The sequence below is a fragment of the Heteronotia binoei genome, chromosome 16 (genome assembly GCF_032191835.1).
Source record: "Heteronotia binoei isolate CCM8104 ecotype False Entrance Well chromosome 16, APGP_CSIRO_Hbin_v1, whole genome shotgun sequence".
NCBI classification, from domain to species: Eukaryota; Metazoa; Chordata; class Lepidosauria; order Squamata; family Gekkonidae; genus Heteronotia; species Heteronotia binoei.
In genome coordinates this window covers 54,518,578-54,535,851 of record NC_083238.1, presented here as the reverse complement: position 1 = coordinate 54,535,851, position 17,274 = coordinate 54,518,578, and the positions used below count along the sequence as shown (strand labels likewise).

The 17,274-nt window shown below is 48.3% G+C and overlaps 1 protein-coding gene across 1 annotated transcript in view; it reads right to left on the bottom strand.

Annotated features, from left to right (window-relative positions):
* Window positions 1-14,792, bottom strand: part of MFSD6 (major facilitator superfamily domain containing 6) — a 40,709-nt gene extending 25,917 nt beyond the window's left edge. Inside the window, exon 1 of the mRNA XM_060257233.1 lies at window positions 13,169-14,792. Within this exon, the coding sequence (XP_060113216.1) occupies window positions 13,169-14,742 (1,574 nt within the window). The 5' untranslated portion in view covers window positions 14,743-14,792. The remainder of the gene's footprint in view (window positions 1-13,168) is intronic.
* Window positions 14,793-17,274: the final 2,482 nt, after the last annotated feature.

The window sequence follows — 17,274 nt, the reverse complement described above, 5'->3', positions numbered from 1 at the left end:
TCAGTTGCCATTTTGGGAGATCTCCAGGCTGTACCTGGAGGTAGGACATTTTATTCCCAATGTTGTGCACTTTCTTTTTTGGGCTGCTATATGTGCAGATTTCATCTCGCCCAGCAAGCCCATCTGGCCTTATTGGGTGTTCTGAATCCAATTAGAAACAAAGAGGGGGATATCTCATCTTTGTATCTCCCAGCTTCTTCCTGTATCTTGTGTCTAAAGCAGGGGTGCCAAACATGCAGACGGGGGGGCGAATCAGGCCCCCCAGAGGGCTCCTATCAGGCCCTCGAGCAACTGGCTGTCATCTGCTTCCTTCTCCTTCTCTCTTGCTTCCTGGAGAGCCAGTTTGGTGTAGCGGTTAAGTGCGCAGACTCTTACCTGGGAGAACCGGGTTTGATTCCCCACTCCTCCACTTGCACCTGCTAGAATGGCCTTGGGTCAGCCATAGCTCTGGCAGAGGTTGTCCCTGAAAGGGCAGCTGCTGTGAGAGCCCTCTCAGCCCCACCCACCTCACAGTTTGTCTGTTGTGGGGGAGGAAGGTAAAGAAGATTGTGAGCCGCTCTGAGACTCTTCGGAGTGGAGGGCGGGATATAAATCCAATATCATCATCATCTTCTTCTTCTGCATCACAGCTTGCTTTGCCAGGCTTGCTCAATCGCACAGGAACTACAGAGCAAAGCCTCTATTTTCTCCATTGGTTGAGGCTCCTCCCTTGGGGAGGAAGGGAAGGGGAATAGCTTGCTTTGCCAAACTCTCTCAACTGCACAGCAGAGCTACTGAGCCAAGCCTCTCTTCCATTGGCTGGGGCTCCCCCCCCCCCGCAGTACCCTGGGGAAGCAAGAAAAAAGTCAGAGCTTCCTTTGCCCAGTTCCCTGGATCCCATGGGAGAAATACAAAGAAAACATCTTTAAGACCAGTGAGTGCTAATGTTTTACGCATGTTTTCAGGGTTTTTTTTTTAATGTATTTGTTGTTTGTGTGATTTATAAAGTTTATATCTCTGCTATCTAATCTTAAACAGGTACACACATGGGCCGGCCCGACAAGGTCTCATTTATGTCAGATCTGGCCCTCATAATGAATGCGTTTGACACCCCTGGCCTAAAGCCTTCCCTTTTGTGACAGCAGGCCTGAAAACGAGCACCACCCCAAAGGAACAAGTTGTTCTGTTTTGTGTGTGTCTTGTACGTGTTGTGTTAGCCTCAATGCAGCAGCAAGTCTTCCCACGCGTCACCACCTTAAGCGGTCAAAAAGCTGCAAGCCTAGGCCCCCAAATAATATCCCCTTCATCTAGGGTTGCCAGTTTCCAGGGGGTGGCTGGAGATCCCCTGGAGCTTGAGACCCTGGAGAGCCTCTGCCAGTCTGAGTAGACCATACTGACTTTGATGGACCGAGGGTCTGATTCAGTAGAAGGCAGCTTCAGATGTTCATTTCCATTTCCATCTGCCTGGAACTGGCAGCGTTTACCCCCACCCAGGCGTCGTTCTGTAGAAAAATAGGTGGTGGAGCTCATTAGCAGAACTCATTAGCATATGTTGCCACCCCCCACCAGCCAAAAGCAACCTGATGCAAGAAAGGAGAGCCCCGGGTAAGCGAGGCCTGCTTGGGCTGGGGCTAGAGATCCAGCCAGCCCAAGCAGGCCTCGCTCGCCTGGGGCTCTCCTGGGCGGCTGCTCCCCCATTCAAAAGCCACCCACTGCCCCAAATCACATAAGAAGTGGAGAAAGGGTGGCATAAGGCTTCTCCAGGGGTTAATGAGGACTGCTGGGGGTGTGGCAAAACTCCTGGTGGCTGGCTGGCTGCCCGCTCTCCTAATACAGGGATTGTTATGCAGCTGCACCTCCTATTCAGAGGACAAGGTAGGTGGGGGGGGGGAGGCGGGGGAACCCTCAGAAAAGTTCAGGAGCTGCGCTCCTGGGAACTCCTGCTGAATTCAAGGCCTGCCTCCACCCATTTAAAATTCCTCTCCAGTTGCTGTGAGCTGGTTCTCAGAACACCCGGCGGTCTCGTTTCTTTGAGAACTGGTTTGCAAACTCGTTCTCAGAACACCCAACACTCTTGTTTCTTCGAGCCTCTTGCCGCTTTGGAGTTTGTGACTTCCAGGTCACACAGGAGAGTTTTAGTCACGGCCGCGTGGAACTGGTCCAGCAGGTCACCCAAAAGTGGAACGACGCAATCTTTTTTTTTTTTTTTTTTGCAAAACACCATCTGCGATTGGACTGCCAGTTCCATCTAGAGGCTGTTCTGGTGTTTCGAGATGTAATCCAAGGCCTCATTTTGGGCAGGAGCTCACAAGAGCGGTGCTTCAGAACCTCTATATTTTATTGTGCTCTCCAAGTTCTCTTATTGTTATTGATTCATTTAAAATTTTTTGCTGTTCCTCTGTAAATTTATTAAGATTGTTTTGTTTAATATAATCTTCTAAGTCTCTTTTGTGAACTTGCTTCTCTTCATATAATTTTTTATAAAACTGTTCCACAATTTGGCATATCTCTTGTTTTTGAGCTTTCTCTTTATTATTCTCATCTTTCAAAACTGAAATTATTCTTTTGGCCTTTTCTTTTCTCATCCTATAGACCAACCACCTTTCAGGCTTACTGGCATGTTCAAAAATGTTTTGTCTGGCATACCTCAGTTTTATCTCCATCTCCTCCATGAGTAACAAGTTCAATTGGTGTTGAATTTCTATCACCTTCTTTTGAAACTCATATCTTGTCGGTTGTTCCTTTAAATTCTTTCCAGCTTGTGACATTAATTTTTGAAAATTTTCAATTATTTCTTTTTCTTGGCACTATATCTAATTGCAAGACCCCTAAAATAGGCTTTGGCAGTATCCCAAACTACTTGCATCTTTGCATCTTGAGTTATGTTTTGCTTAAAAAAGGATTCAGTTTCAGCCTTAGATTCTTGAAGAAAGTCCTTATCTTTCAAAACTGAGGTATTTAACCTCCGTGATTGTCTCATTCGTGTACTTTTGAGCTTTATCGTTACAGGACTATGGTCTGAAATAACTCTTGTTTGAATTTCTGTCTCAATTAGGTCTTTAACCAGATCTGTAGAAAGCTGCATTGTTCAAATCCCCTGTGAGAATTTTCCTGAACTCTTAAGACTGGACAAACTTTCTAATATTTTCCCGCACAAAAACTGGGAAAACAACCCAAACATATCAAGCAGACAGATGGAAATCTTCCTCATACCACTGTGGTCAAAAAGGAGAAAGTAATTTTAAAAATATGAAGGAAGCCAGGTGTTACGATGACCGTTCTAATTCAAGAAGCATTTGAAGGCAGATATAATGCAGCTGATATAACGCTAGGGTTGCCAAGTCTAATTCAAGAAATATCTGGGGACTTTGGGGGTGGAGCCAAGATCAAGGCTGTGACAAGCATAATTGAACTCCAAAGGGAGTTCTGGCCATCACATTTAAAGGGACGGCACACCTTTTCAATGCCTTTCCATAGGAAATAATGAAGGATAGGGGCACCTTCTTTTGGGACTCATAGAATTAGACCCCCTGGTCCAATCTTTTTGAAACTTGGGGGGTATTTTGGGGAGAGGCACTGGATGCTATACTGAAAATTTGGTGCCTCTACCCCAAAAAAACAGCCCCCCCCCAGAGCCCCAGATACCTGCAGATCAATTCTCCATGATTTTCTATGGGAATAAATCTCCATAGGGAATAATAGAGTTCCCAGCAGACATTTCCCTCCCCTCCCCCCGCTTTCTGACGACCCTGAAGCGGGGGGAGGGCCTCCAAACCGGGGGATCCCCTGCCCCCACCTGGGGATTGGCAACCCTAGATATCGCAGTCCACCTTCCGATGATGTCAAGGGTGTGTGGCACATGCAAATGAGTTGTGTTAATGAGCTCCGGTGCCTCATTTTCTACAAAACGACCCCTGCACCCAGGAGTAGGGTTGCCAGTTCAAAGTTGGGACATTCCTGGAGATTTGGGAAGGGGGGAGGCTGGAATGGGCAGGTTTGGGGAGGATGGACCTCTGTCGTCTGGAGAACAGCTATAACTCCACGTGATCTCCAGGACCCGCCTGGAAGTTGGCAATCCTACTCTGGAGCAATATAATATTTCCCAGCAAGATGGAAGGAAAGGACCACACACAGCCTTTCCCAATACAGTCCCTGTCCAGTCCCCGTACAGAGGGACACGGACTGAAAGGAGAGAAACTGGATCTACTGCAGACGGATCCTATTTGGTGCATTATCATTTCTTTTTTTAAGACAGGGAGGGAGGTATAATTAAACACTGGAGACAGGAAGTGACCCCCTGCACACTAGGGTTGCCAATCCCCAGGTGGGGGCAGGGAATCCCCCAGTTCAGAGGCCCTCCCCCCGCTTCAGGGTCATCAGAAAGTGGGGGTGGGGGAGGGAAATGTCTGCTGGGAACTCTGTTATTCCCTATGGAGACTTATTCCCATAGGAAATAATGGAGAATTGATCTGCGGGTATCTGGGGCTCTTGGGGGGGCTATTCTTTGAGGTAGAGGCACCAAATTTGCAGCATAGCATCCAGTACCTCTTCCCAAACTATGCCCCCCCCAAGTTGCAAAAAGATTGGACCATGGGGTCCAATTCTATGAGCCCCCAAAGAAGGTGCCCCTATCCTTCATTATTTCCAAATGGAGGGAAGGCATTTAAAAGGTGTGCCGTCCCTTTAAATGTTATGGCTAGAACTCCCTTTGGAGTTCAATGATGCTTGTCACACCCTTGCTCCTGGCTCCACCCCCAATGACTCCTGGCTCCACCCCCAGATATTTCTTGAATTGGACTTGGCAACCCTACTGCAAACAATAAATGCCAGCGAAAACTAAAACACCGCATTCCAATGGTTTACTGCAGGGGAGGCGTTTGGCTTTCCTAATCTTTAAAACCTTTCGTTTGCAAACACAGACTTTGCGTGTCTGGTGGGAAAGTGGCATCAAGTCACAGCTGACTTATGGTGACCTCGTAGGGTTTTCCATTAAAAAAAGATGTCCAGAGGTGGTTTGCCCTTGCCTGCCTCTGCGCAGCAACCCTGGACTCCCTTGGGGGTCTCCCATCCAAGTACAAAGCAGGGGTGACCCAGGAGAGCTTAGCTTTCAAGGTCTGATGAGATCAGGCTAGCCTGAGCTGTTGAGGTCACAGCAAAAGCAGGCTTAACAAAGCCTAAAAGAAAAAATTCTCCCCGTCTCAGACAAGGGCCGTGATACCATAAAAGGAGGAGGAGGAGGAAGAGGAGCAGAAGGAGGAGGAGATGGAGAATAAGAAGGAGTAGAAGGAGGAAGAGGAGGAGAAGGAGGATCAGAAGGAGGAGGAAGAGAAGGAGGAGGAGGAGAAGGAAGAGGAGGCGCAGGAGGAGGAGGAGCAGAAGGAGGAAGAGGAAGAGGAGGAGGAGCAAAAGGAGGAGGAGGAGGAAGAGGAGAAAGAAAAGGAGGAAGAGGATGAGGAGAAAAAAGAGAAGAAGGAGAAAAATGAGAAGGAGGAGGAGGAAGAGAAGGAGGAGCAGCAGAAGGAGAAGGAGGAAGAGGAGGAGCAGAAGGAGGAGGAGGAGAAAGAGAAAGAGGAGGAGAAGGAGGAGGAGGAAGAGGAGGAGAAGAAAGAGGAGGAGAAGGAGGAGGAAGAGGAGGAGGAGCAAAGGAGGAGGAGGAAAAAAAGAAGGAGGAGGAGAAGGAGAAGATGATGATGATATTGGATTTATATCCTGCCCTGTACTCTGAATCTCAGAGTGGTCACAATCTCCTCTACCTTCTCCCCCACACAACAGACGCCCTATGAGGTGGGCGGGGCGGAGAGGGCTCTCCCAGCAGCTGCCCTTTCAAGGGCAACTCCTATGAGAGCTCTGGGTGACCCAAGGCCATTCCAGCAGCTGCAAGCAGAGGAATGGGGAACCAAACCCGGTTCTCCCAGAGAACAGTCCGCGCACTTAACCACTACGCCATTATCAGAAATTAAATGCTGTGTGACACAGGAAATGCAAAATTATGGCCAGTGGCCCCTTGGAAGGCATAAGCCAAACCACGGGCACGAGCATCGTAATTTGGCCAGCAGGGAACGTTTTGAACACGAGACAGAAGGTGGTCCTTCACAAGTGGAAAGTTTGCTGGCGTTTCCCTAAACACAGCTTTGAAATTATCCCGTTCGCTGATGCACTGAAGAATTTGCTAATGAGGTCACCGTATGACGCTCCCTGGAAGACACAATTCATATTATTTGTTTTTGGTTTTCGAGATAACTGATAGCCGGCATTTATGCAGCGTCTACTGTTGGGTGTAAACAGAGAGGAAAGCCTATTATTCAAAGGAGTGACCCAAAATATAGACACTGTTGTCACTCGATGCAAATTCATCTGAAGACGGTAATAAAAAAAAAAAAACTTGCCAGACGGGAAGATCTGGTGTGGTGCAGCCGTTAGCGTGCGAGGCTAGGATCTGGGAGTACCAAGTTTGAATCCTCACCCTGCCCATGGAAGCTTGGTGGGTGACTTTGAACCAGTCCCATACTCTCAGGCTAACCTACCTCAAAGGGATGTTGTGGGGATAACACGGAGGACAAGAGGATAGGGAGCCCCGTGGCGCAGAGTATTTAAAGCTGCAGTACTGCAGTCCTAAGCTTTCCACTCACAACCTGAGTTTGATCCCGTCAGAAGTTGGGTTCAGGTTGCCGGCTCCAGGCTGACTCAGCCTTCCATCCTTCTGAGGTCGGTCAAATGAGTACTCACCTAAACCTATTTAATCTCTAATGCCAATGAATATTAAAGATTTTAAATGCTCCTTCTAAATCAGGGGTGCTTATCAGCTTGCTTACCGTAAGAACCACACAGAACAAAGTCAGATGTTTGAGAGCCGCAAGACATGAAAGTCAGACGTTTGAGAGCCACAAGACATGAAAGTCAGACGTTTGAGAGCCACAAGACAGTCGGACAGAAGAAGAAGACTGCAGATTTATACCCCGCCCTTCTCTCTGAATCAGAGACTCAGAGCAGATTACAATCTTTAGACCTATATCTTCTCCCCCAACAAAAGACACCCTGTGAGGCGGGTGGGGCTGAGTGGGCTCTCACAGCAGCTGCCCTTTCAAGGACAACTCCTGCGAGAGCTATGGCTGACCGAAGACCATTCCAGCAGCTGCGAGTGGAGGAGTGGGGAATCAAACCCGGTTCTCCCAGATAAGAGTCCACGCACTTAGCCACTACACCAAACTGGCTCTCACCAGGAAGGAAGGGAGGGAGGAAGGGAGGGAGGAAAATAGAAAGGGGAGGGAGAGAGAAGTGCAAAGGAAGCAACTTTAACTTTAAATGCATTCTCCAAGCCGCTGGCTGGCTTGACTTGGAGAAGTGATTTAAAGAGCCAGACGCCTTCTCCACTTCGGCCGATGGGGGCTTCAAGAGCCACACAATATGTCTGAAAGAGCCACAGTGTGGCCACCCCTCTTCTAAATCATACAGAAATTCAGGTCAGTAGCCATGTTGTTCCGAAGCCACAGAACGAGTCCGGGGGTACCTTTTAAGGCCAACCAAGTTTAATTCCGGGTCTGCACTTTTGTGAGCATGCGCCCTTCAGGTATTTTTTGCTTCAGGTGCGTCTGCACACGAAAGCTTTTATCCAGAATTAAACTTGCTTGGCCTTAAAAGGTGCCACTGTGTGCAAACGTGGTTCTATATGGAAATTCAGTTTTGCAAACCAGTGCATTTTCCTTGCCACAGAAAACGATAAGCTTTTGTGCTTCTTCAGGTTTCAACCGGCTTTGGGCCTGCGATCCAAATCAGCCTTTTCGTTTTGGTGATGTTAAAGGAACAGTCCCCCAACATGCAACGTTCCCTCTAAGCTGCAGAGTCTTGTGAGCAGAAATTGAGAGCTACTGACATTAAAGTTGTGAGCTCCTGCATCAAGGAGTGTGCTCTGGGGTCATCCTTCCTGACATGGCCGGATTAAACAATTAGGCCAAGTAGGGACTGGCCTGTGGGCCCCCATGCCTTTAGGGGCCCAAAGCCGGCTTTTCCCTCCATTTCCCCCCCTCGTTCTTGCAGCCCTCCCGGCCTGCACATGCAGCCAGCAACGGAGCCTCTCTTTGCCCTTCTTGCCCGGTGTGGCTGCTGCTGACGACGTTGCCATGTTTGCCTCTCTCTGCCTCTCTCCCGCAGCTCTGTCAAAGGAGCTTTGGAGAAGGTGCCTGAAGGCCGCAGCAGGGGCCTTGGGTAGTCAGGTGGGCACTCCATCTCTGAGATAATTTGTGAGGGGGCCTTAGGGTTGCCAAGTCCTCTTCAAGTCCCAGTGGGGAACTTCCATGTGCGTGCAAGGCGCACGCGCGACTAAATGGCGTCACCCGTAAGTGACGTAATCAAAATGACGGCGTGCACAAGGGCCGCTCTAGGCGGTTCCAGGAAAAGTATATGGTTTTCCTGGACGCTCTAGCCATTTGGGAGGTTTAAACTCTATGGTACCCATTAGCGGGTTTTTTAACCTCCCAAATGGCTAGAGCGTCCAGGAAAACCACAGACTTTTCCTGGAAACACCTAGAGCGGCCTGAGCTAAGGCAAAATGTGTGAGCTGGAGGCTAAAAATCTGTGAGCTGGCTCACACTACCTCAGCTTAGAGGAAACACTGCCAACATGGGGCCCACGAAGTGTCTTTAGAAAGTAAGCAGGACAGGTATGGCTTTTGCCCAGCAAGGTATCAGATTAACTATTGGAGACTTGATTGGCTGCAGAGATTATTAAAAATGTTTTGGCAACAGCTGCTTTCATTAGCACAGAGATCTTCACCAGGGGACAGAACATAAGCTGCAGCGGCCATTTTGTAGCTGGCTCCACCTCCTGCAGCAGCCATTTTGGAGTAGTTATTTTGTGCCTGCAGCCGGGAAGCCGGGTCAGCGTTCCAAGCGTGCCCACAGGCTCAAAAAGGTTGGGGACTCCTGTTTTGAACTATCACTTAGGGGAGCCAGTTTGGTGTACTGCAGGGGTGTCGAAGTTATTTGTTATGAGGGCCGGATCTGACATAAATGAGACCTGGTTGGGCCGAGCCATGTCAGGCTGGGTCATGTGTGTGCCTATTTAAGATTAAGTTCCAGAAATATAAATTTTATAAAGAACACAAACAACAAATATATATTTTTTAAAAACTTAAAACATGCCTAAAACATTATCACTCATTCGTTTTAAAGATGCTTTTTTTTTGTATTTCTCCCATGGGATCCAGGGAACTGGACAAAGGAAGCTCTGGAGAACCGGGTTTGATTCCTCACTCTTCCACCTGCACCTGCTGGAATGGCCTCGGGTCAACCGTAGCTCTTGTGGAAGTTGTCCTTGAAAGGGCAGCTGCTGGGAGAGCTCTCTCAGCCCCACCTACCTCACAGGGTATCTATTGTGGGGGGGAAGAAGATAAAGGAGATCGTAAGCCACTCTGAGACTCTGATTCAGAGGGAAGGGCGAGGTATAAATCTGTGGTCTTCTTCTTCTTCTTCTTCAATGATATGGAGCTGCCTTCAATTAAAATGCATACTACCTACTGCTGAAGCCCTGGAATCAAAATGGTCCATCTCTGTGAAATTAAAGGCCTGCTTTGTTTCCCTTCCTAGCCCCCAGCACTTCCTTTAGCAGTGGCATCCAAGCACGGCGTGTTCACTCCCTCCGGCACCTGCCGCACGCCTGTATACTCAAAACAGCTACAGGTTGTTTACCTTCAGCTTTCTGGTCATCAGATGACAGGGTTTTAAAGGTCAGCGCTTAGGAGCGTCAGTGCCTGGAATAAGTTCACAAGTGACAACATTTCTACTTGGACCCTCATTTGTTATGAGGACCGGATCTGACACTAATGAGACCTTGAGGGGCCAGGCCATGTTGGGTTGGGTTGGGCCAGGCCGTGTGTGTACCCATTGAAGATTAGGTAACAGAGATAGAAACTTTATAAAGGACACAGACAAACACGACTAAAGATTTAAAAACACACACACACACACATAAAATAAAACATGCTTAAATCATTAGCACTTGCTCGTCTTAAAGGTGGTTTCTTTGTATGTCACCCATGGGATCCAGGGAACTAGGTAAAGGAAGCTCTGGCTCTTTCCTTCCTTCCCCAGGGGACTGGGAGGGGGAGGAGCCTCAGCCAATAGAAAGAAGAGAGGCTTGGCTCAGTAGTTCTGCTGTGCAACTGGAAGAGCCTAGCAAAGCAAGCTCTCCCTCCTACCCTTCCTTCCCAAAGGAGCCTCAGCCAATGGAGAAAATAGCTCTGTAGCTCTTATGCGATTGAGCAAGCCTTGCAAAGCAAGCTGTGATGCAGTAGGAAGCAAGAGAGAGGGAGAAGGAAGCAGGTGACAGCCAGTTGCTTGGGGGGGGGGGCTGATAGGAGCCCTTTGGGACCTGACTCGGCCCTTGGGCCGCATGTTTTGACACCCCTGCAGTAGGTGAGGGGAAAGACCTCTGCCTGAGCCCCTGGAGAGCCGCTGACAGTCTGAGTAGACAAAACTGCCTTTGATGGACCGAGGGTCTCTGATTCAACATAAGGCTGGGACTGAACCCGAGACCTTCTGTGTGCCTCTGCCACTGAGCCATGGCCTCTCTCCAAATGTTTTAATGCAAACGAAGGCATCAAATTGTTTTCCAGGCTTTCAAAAAGGGTCACACACCTGGGTAGCCCAGGCAAGCCCGATCTCATCAGATCTCGGAAGCTGGTTCACTCTGGCAAGTACTTGGATGGGGGAGACCTCCTTGGAATACCAGCAGTCGGGAGGGCAGGGAAGGCTTTATTCAGCCACCTCTCTGAATATCCTCCAGGCCCCCAGTAGGGGTCAGTCACCGGAGTCACCATGACTTCCAGGTTCTTCTCTGGCAAATACTTGGATGGGAGACCTCCTTGGAATACCAGAGCTGGGGGTAGAGGCAGGATTTATTCAGCCACCTCTCTGAATTTCCTCCAAGCCCCAAGTAACGGTCAGTCACCACAGGTCGACACGACATCCAGGTTCAGACGTACACGTATATAAATAACAAAAATGCCAAATACGTACACATATATAAATAACAAAAATACCAAAATCAAAACAACATGCAGAATCCAAAATCTGAGGCTTCTTCAGGCAAGTCATATGCTGCTTCAACAAAACAATTAAGGACAGCGTTAAGTCATTTTAGTCGACACGACGGTGTCGCTTGAAATCAGCTTTCAAGTTTTCCCCAATTTGTTAGAAATTACGAAAGGTACGGGAGTCCCTGCTGTATCTACACAGCTGGGAGAATGCTGAACAGACGTGACTTGGCCCCAAGTTGTACCTCTAGTGAGGCTGGTCTGAGCCTGTTAGGGTATCAGGCTAATCAACACGTAGAATATGAACATATGAACATATATCAGACCCTGGGTGTCATGAGCCCTGGCACTGGGCCCATCAAGTTCAGTATTGTCTTCTCAGATAGGCAACGGGTCTCTGGAGTCTCAGGCCAAGGTCTTTCCCATCCCCTCCTGCCTGCTCCCTTCAACTGGAGATGCCGGGGATTGAACCTGGGACCTTCTGCATGCAGAGCAGATACTTTGCTACCGAGCCACAGCCCTACTTAGCCAACTGAAAACTGTCCTCAAAGAATTATCCACCCTCCTATCCTTTTTATCAAACTGCCGTTTTCATCAAGCGTTATCACAACCAGCAGCTGAGTGTGGCTATCATCTTAACCTATCATCTGTAACAAATCTGAATTGGGGACGGAAAGGAAGCACAAACAGCGAGAGGAAGGATTCTGAAATAGCATTTGCCTCCTCAAACACATGATTATTTAACAAAAGGAAAAAGCAGAATACTTTTGCACCTTAAAAGTTAGCAAGGATATAGGTGTTCCTGAATTGCTTTTGTTCAGTACAATGTTCCTCTCAGGGCATGTCTCGTTACACTAATTTGGAACTGACAACAGCAATTTATTTGCTAAGCTTGAGAGATGCCGCTACGAAGTCTACTTTCTCAAGGGAGATAAAACGTGGTCAAAGAGTACCACACAACCGATAAACAATGCAACCGGAATAGGATTACAGAAGCTAGAACACAATGCAAAGAGAAAAGGTATCAGATGCCTTTAGATGCCCGAAACGATGCAGAAAATGGGATTTCAGAAGTAGGAAGGTTTGTCCGTCCCCTTCTGTTGACATCTTCTGCCAACAGGGGAAGACTCTTTTGTTTCGTTTGGCATTCCCTGAAGGATCCTTCCTTCCCCATCATTGGTTTTTTTAATTTTTTGTATGTGTTTTAACTGTTCGATACATATTTTAACTCTTTTAAATGTTGTTTTAGTGATCTACGTTTTACATGTTTGTATTATAATGGTTTTATAATGTGCATTTTTTAATTATAATGCTTTTATAATGTAATTTGATCATGTGTTAGCCCACCACCCTGATGGCCTTTAAGGGCAGAAAGGCAGGATATAAATTTTGAGGTGGAGGGAGGAGAAAGAAGAAGAGGAGGAGGAGGAAGAAAAGAAGAGGAAGAAGAAAATAAGGGAGGGACGGTGGCTCAGTGGTAGAGCATCTGCTTGGGAAGCAGAAGGTCCCAGGTTCAATCCCCGGCATCTCCAACTAAAAAAGGGTCCAGGCAAATAGGTGTGAAAAACCTCAGCTTGAGACCCTGGAGAGCCGCTGCCAGTCTGAGTAGACAATACTGACTTTGATGGACCAAGACTCTGATTCAGTATAAGGCAGCTTCATATGTTCATAAGAGAAGGAAGAAGAGGAGGAGCAAGAAGAAAAGAAGAAGAAGAGACAAAGGAGGAGGAGCGGGGGAAGAAAAAATAAGAAGAGGAGGAGGAGGAAGAAGAAGAAAAGAAGAGAAGAAGAAAAGGAAGAGGAGGAAGAAGAAAAGAAAGGAAGAAGAAAAAGAAAGAAGGGATGGGAAGAAGAGGAGGAGGAGGAAGACAAGAAGAGGAAGAGTAGAGGGAAGAAGAAAATAAGAAGAGGAGGAGGAGGAAGAAAAGAAGAAGGGAAGAAAAAGAAAAAGAGGTGGAAAATAGAGGGAGAGGAAAAAGAATAACAGGCTAAAACATACAATGAACCTTGGAACAAACTACATTCCAGCTCCTTTCATTAAAAAGTGTGTCCTCCTGAACAATTCGTTTGTACTAAAGTCCTATCCCCTTTCTAAAAACGCTCTCCTGAACGGCTGTTTCGCACAGAAACAGGGAACCCTTCGTTCAGACGTTCGCTTACCTGATGTGGCCGATCAGTTCAATCAACTTGTGGCTGAAGAAATAGGCCGTCAGCTCCGACACGTGGCTCAGGACGGAGCAGACGCCAAAAAGAGTGGTGGTCCCGTTCAGGTCCTCCAGATGCCAGTAGAGGAAGGTGAACACAAAGCCGTACCCAAAGCCCATAAACCAAGCCACAAAGAGCACCGAGCCGTATTGGATGCTGCAGAGAAGTTTGATCAGGTGCCAGAAGTTGAAGGACTGCGACTGACTCGTATCGCTGGGGGTCTCATTGGACGAGTCCATGGAAGGGTTCCGGTCGCCCTGCGAGCCCTCCCCCTCGTTGCTCTGGTCCTCCTCTTGCTTGTAGTGGTTGTAGTGGAACCGGAACTGGGTGGCCACAACCAGCGAGAGGGTCATCAACACCCCAAAGACGATGAAAACAATCCTGTAGTTCTTGTACTCCGGGGCCTTGCAGCCTTGCCCTTCCACTGAGACCTCGACACGGGTCGAGTCAATCCCGATGCCCACGGACAGCATGGCCAGCCCCCAGCCCAGGGAGCCCCACATGCGCTGCAGCCCGTAGCGGTCCCGGTGCTTGCCGAGGTACTGCAAGGTTATCGTGTCGACGATGGTGACTGACGAGGCGCTGAAAAACTCCCCTATGATAACCACCAAGAGGATGAGCAGGAAGATAGCCTCGACTTCCCGATGGTCGTAGACGAGAGAGACCGGAACGGGAGGCACTGCCTTTGTGGTGACCGCAGGCGATGTTGAAGCGGGGGTTGTGTTTCCCAAAGGCCCCAGGGTAACCACTGCATTCACCAAGTTAGGGTGTGTCGCTTTTCCGGTAACGATATTCCCTTCATCTTTTAAAGACAGCTTCCAGTCTCCACCGTGAGTTGTCAGGTGGAAAGCGGCTTCAGAAATCGCAGCTAAAGTGGAGTCCGCGGATGGCAGGCCGGAAGGAGGCAGGTCTCTTTTCTGCTTGTTCTTTGGTAATGTCGCCCCCGCCACAGTTACCGGAGAAGCGACCGAGAGGTTTTGTGGGGCCGTCGTCGAGAGGTGGCTGACGTTGGTGGGATGCGCCGGTGGCGGGAACTTTGGCGAGCACCTTAAGGTGGCCGGCTTCACGAACCCGATCCCCAAATTAAACAGCACCCAACACAAAAGGGAGAAGAGGAGGACCACCTTGCCTTTCTTGAAGCGGTCCGCCACCACTCCCCAGAAGGGGGCGCTGCAGAACTCGATGAAGTACCGTATGCCCACCAGGAGTCCGCTCTGGCTGGGCGTCATGCCCAGTTGTTTGTAATACACGGGCAGCAGCGGGTAGAGCGACCCATAGGCGGCGTAGAAGAAGAAATAAAACACTTTTGAGACCAGGAGGTCATTGTTCACTTTGACGCAGTGCTTTTCGAGCCAGTCCAGCTCCTCATCGGGAATGGTGGTGGCGGTGGTGTCCGTCGACGGCGTGTCGCTTTGGGCCTGGAGGTCTTGCTCCTTGGAGACCCCATTGAAGGGATCGGCGAGGACGTATTTCCTCTTTTGCTCCTCTTCGTCGTCAGTTAAAATGGCTACTTTATCGTCAGTCGCCATGGCTTACCGTGAGCATGAGAGAGACAGGTGGGTCTCCACGCTACTGCGAATGGCCTGCGGAAACACAGGGGGAAAGCAACAAACTGGTCAAAGTGGCACACAGGGATGTACAAGGAAAGAATGTAATCCAATTCAACTGTAGTACTCAGCAGGGGTGGAATTCTAGCAGGAGCTCCTTTGCGTATTAGGCCACACCCCCGAGGTAGCCAATCCTCCAAGAGCTTACAAGGCTCTTTTTTGTAAGCTCTCGGATTAGCTACATCAGGGGTGTGTGGCCTAATATGCAAAAAAGCTCCTGCTAGAATTACACCCCTGGTAGTCAGCAATAAGTGCCATCAAGTCGCAGCCAGTCTATGGCAACCGGAGCCCCTAGGGAAGGAGAGGCCAAACTGTGGCTCTGAAGCAACATGTGGATCTTTCACATATATTGTGTGGTTCTCAAAGCCCCCAACACCCCATCAGCCAGCTTGGAAGAGGCTTTTATCTCTTTAAATAGAGCCAGTTTGGTGTAGTGGTTAAGTGTGCGGACTCTTATCTGGGAGAACCGAGTTTGATTCCCCACTCCTCCACTTGCACCTGCTGGAATGGCCTTGGGTCAGCCACAGCTCTCACAAGAGTTGTCCTTGAAAGGGCAGCTGCTGTGAGAGTCCTCTCAGCCCCACCCACCTCACAGGGTGTCTGTTGTGGGGGAGGAAGGTAAAGGAGATTGTGAGCTGCTCTGAGACTCTTCGGAGTGAAGGGCGGGATATAAATCCAATATCATCATCTTCTTCTTCTTCTTAAATCACTCCTCCAAGACAAGCCAACCGGCAGCTTGGAGAACGCATTTAAAGCTGTTTTTTTCCCACCTTTTCCCTCCCTTCTCCTTCCTTCCCGTCTTGCAGCTCTCAAACACCTGACATTTATTCAATGTGTCTTTTATGTTAAGAACGTTTGGCCACCCCTGCCCTGGGGTTTTCTAAGGCCAGATACGTTCAGAGCTGGTTTGCCGTTACCTGCTGCTGTGTAGCGACTCAACCACAGTTTTTTTTCTGTGGGGAGTTCCAGCGCCTCTTCGTGGAAATTCACAAACTGCCTAACATTTTTAGTGATGGATTCACCTGCCTTGCGAATGGATATTGTTAACTGTTGTTCTAATATTCTTATTGTTTTGTCACAACTTTGAATTCTATAAACTGTTCAAAATTAAAAACAAACCAACAAACAGCCGCTTCAGGGCCTTCACTTCACATGAGACACCGAAAGCAAGCGCCAAGAAAGAACCGAGGGAATTGGTGACACGTCTAGAAACTGCTTTAAAGAAGAGGTAAGTCCATATAACGCGGAAATAATCTTGTTTCAAAAAATCCTGTGTGCTTCTCCTTCATTTTCCTCTTGAGCAGGGGTGTCAAATGTCCAGCCCATGGGCCAGAACAGGCCCACGCAGGGTTTTAATCAGGCCCGCAGTTCTTTTCTTTCCCCCCTCCTGACCTCAAATTTCGAAGCGCCAAGGCTGCTGAAGCTCCCAGTTCTCTGCCTTTTCTTTGCCTGCTGCAGCAGGAAGCTCAGGAAGCGGCAAAGAAAATGTGGAATGGATTCTCCATTAAGGTCTCTGAGCCCAGACAGATAGTCGATCTGGGCCCAGAGACCTTAATGGAAAATCCGTTCCACGTTTTAATTGCAATTTTGTCTGTGCTGCAATGTGTTTCAATGGAGTGGAGATCAGTTTCACTTTCCAGCGTTCCTATGGCCAGCTGAAGCTGTTGCTTCCTGGAATTTGTCCTTGCAAATAAAAGGCTGGTGCTTTGAGCCACCTTATCTCTGCTGAATGAACCTGAGAACTGGTGCCCTGTGAGTACTCTAACCTGGGAACCTACAGCCAAAGGGAGATATAATCCTGGAGAGCCACTGCCAATCTAGGTTCAGAGCATTTTATATTTTTAGTTTCTGCTGTGATCCTTGTGCTTTCTCTTGCTGTTTTATTCCATTTTCAATTATACCTATTTTCTTTAGCCTTCAGATCTTTCCTTGGTTCTTCACAAGATGATTTATAATTTCATTTAAAGGTAATCTGCTATGACGGTAACATTCCGAAATGGATTTTTAACTCATTTAACCCCAGGAAATCAGACTGCATCTGTTTTTCTACCCACTTTCCTGCTTATGACAACGAGAAACCTTCTGACAGTGCGGTTTTATACACGCATAGAGATACAACCCTGCGAACCTCTGAAAGAGATTATCATTTCCCAGAGCGGTTGCTATCTGGAAAGAGCTCATTTTAAACTGGGCTCAAAGTCATGAGACTCGTCCTATTGTTTTACAAACAAACAAAAAATCTCTTTAAAAGCTCCAAAAACGCTTGAGTCAAGACCCAAGCTTTCTTTGAAACTAATTTTACATCTGTGAAAACCCCCTCTTCGTTTAAACCATGCCAGCAATTGCAGGAGGGATATGAGCCAAGCCTCTCTTCCTTCTATTGGCTGAGGCTCCTCCCCCACCAGTCCCCTGGGGAAGGAAGGAAAGAGCCAGAGTTTCCTTTGCCCAGTTCCC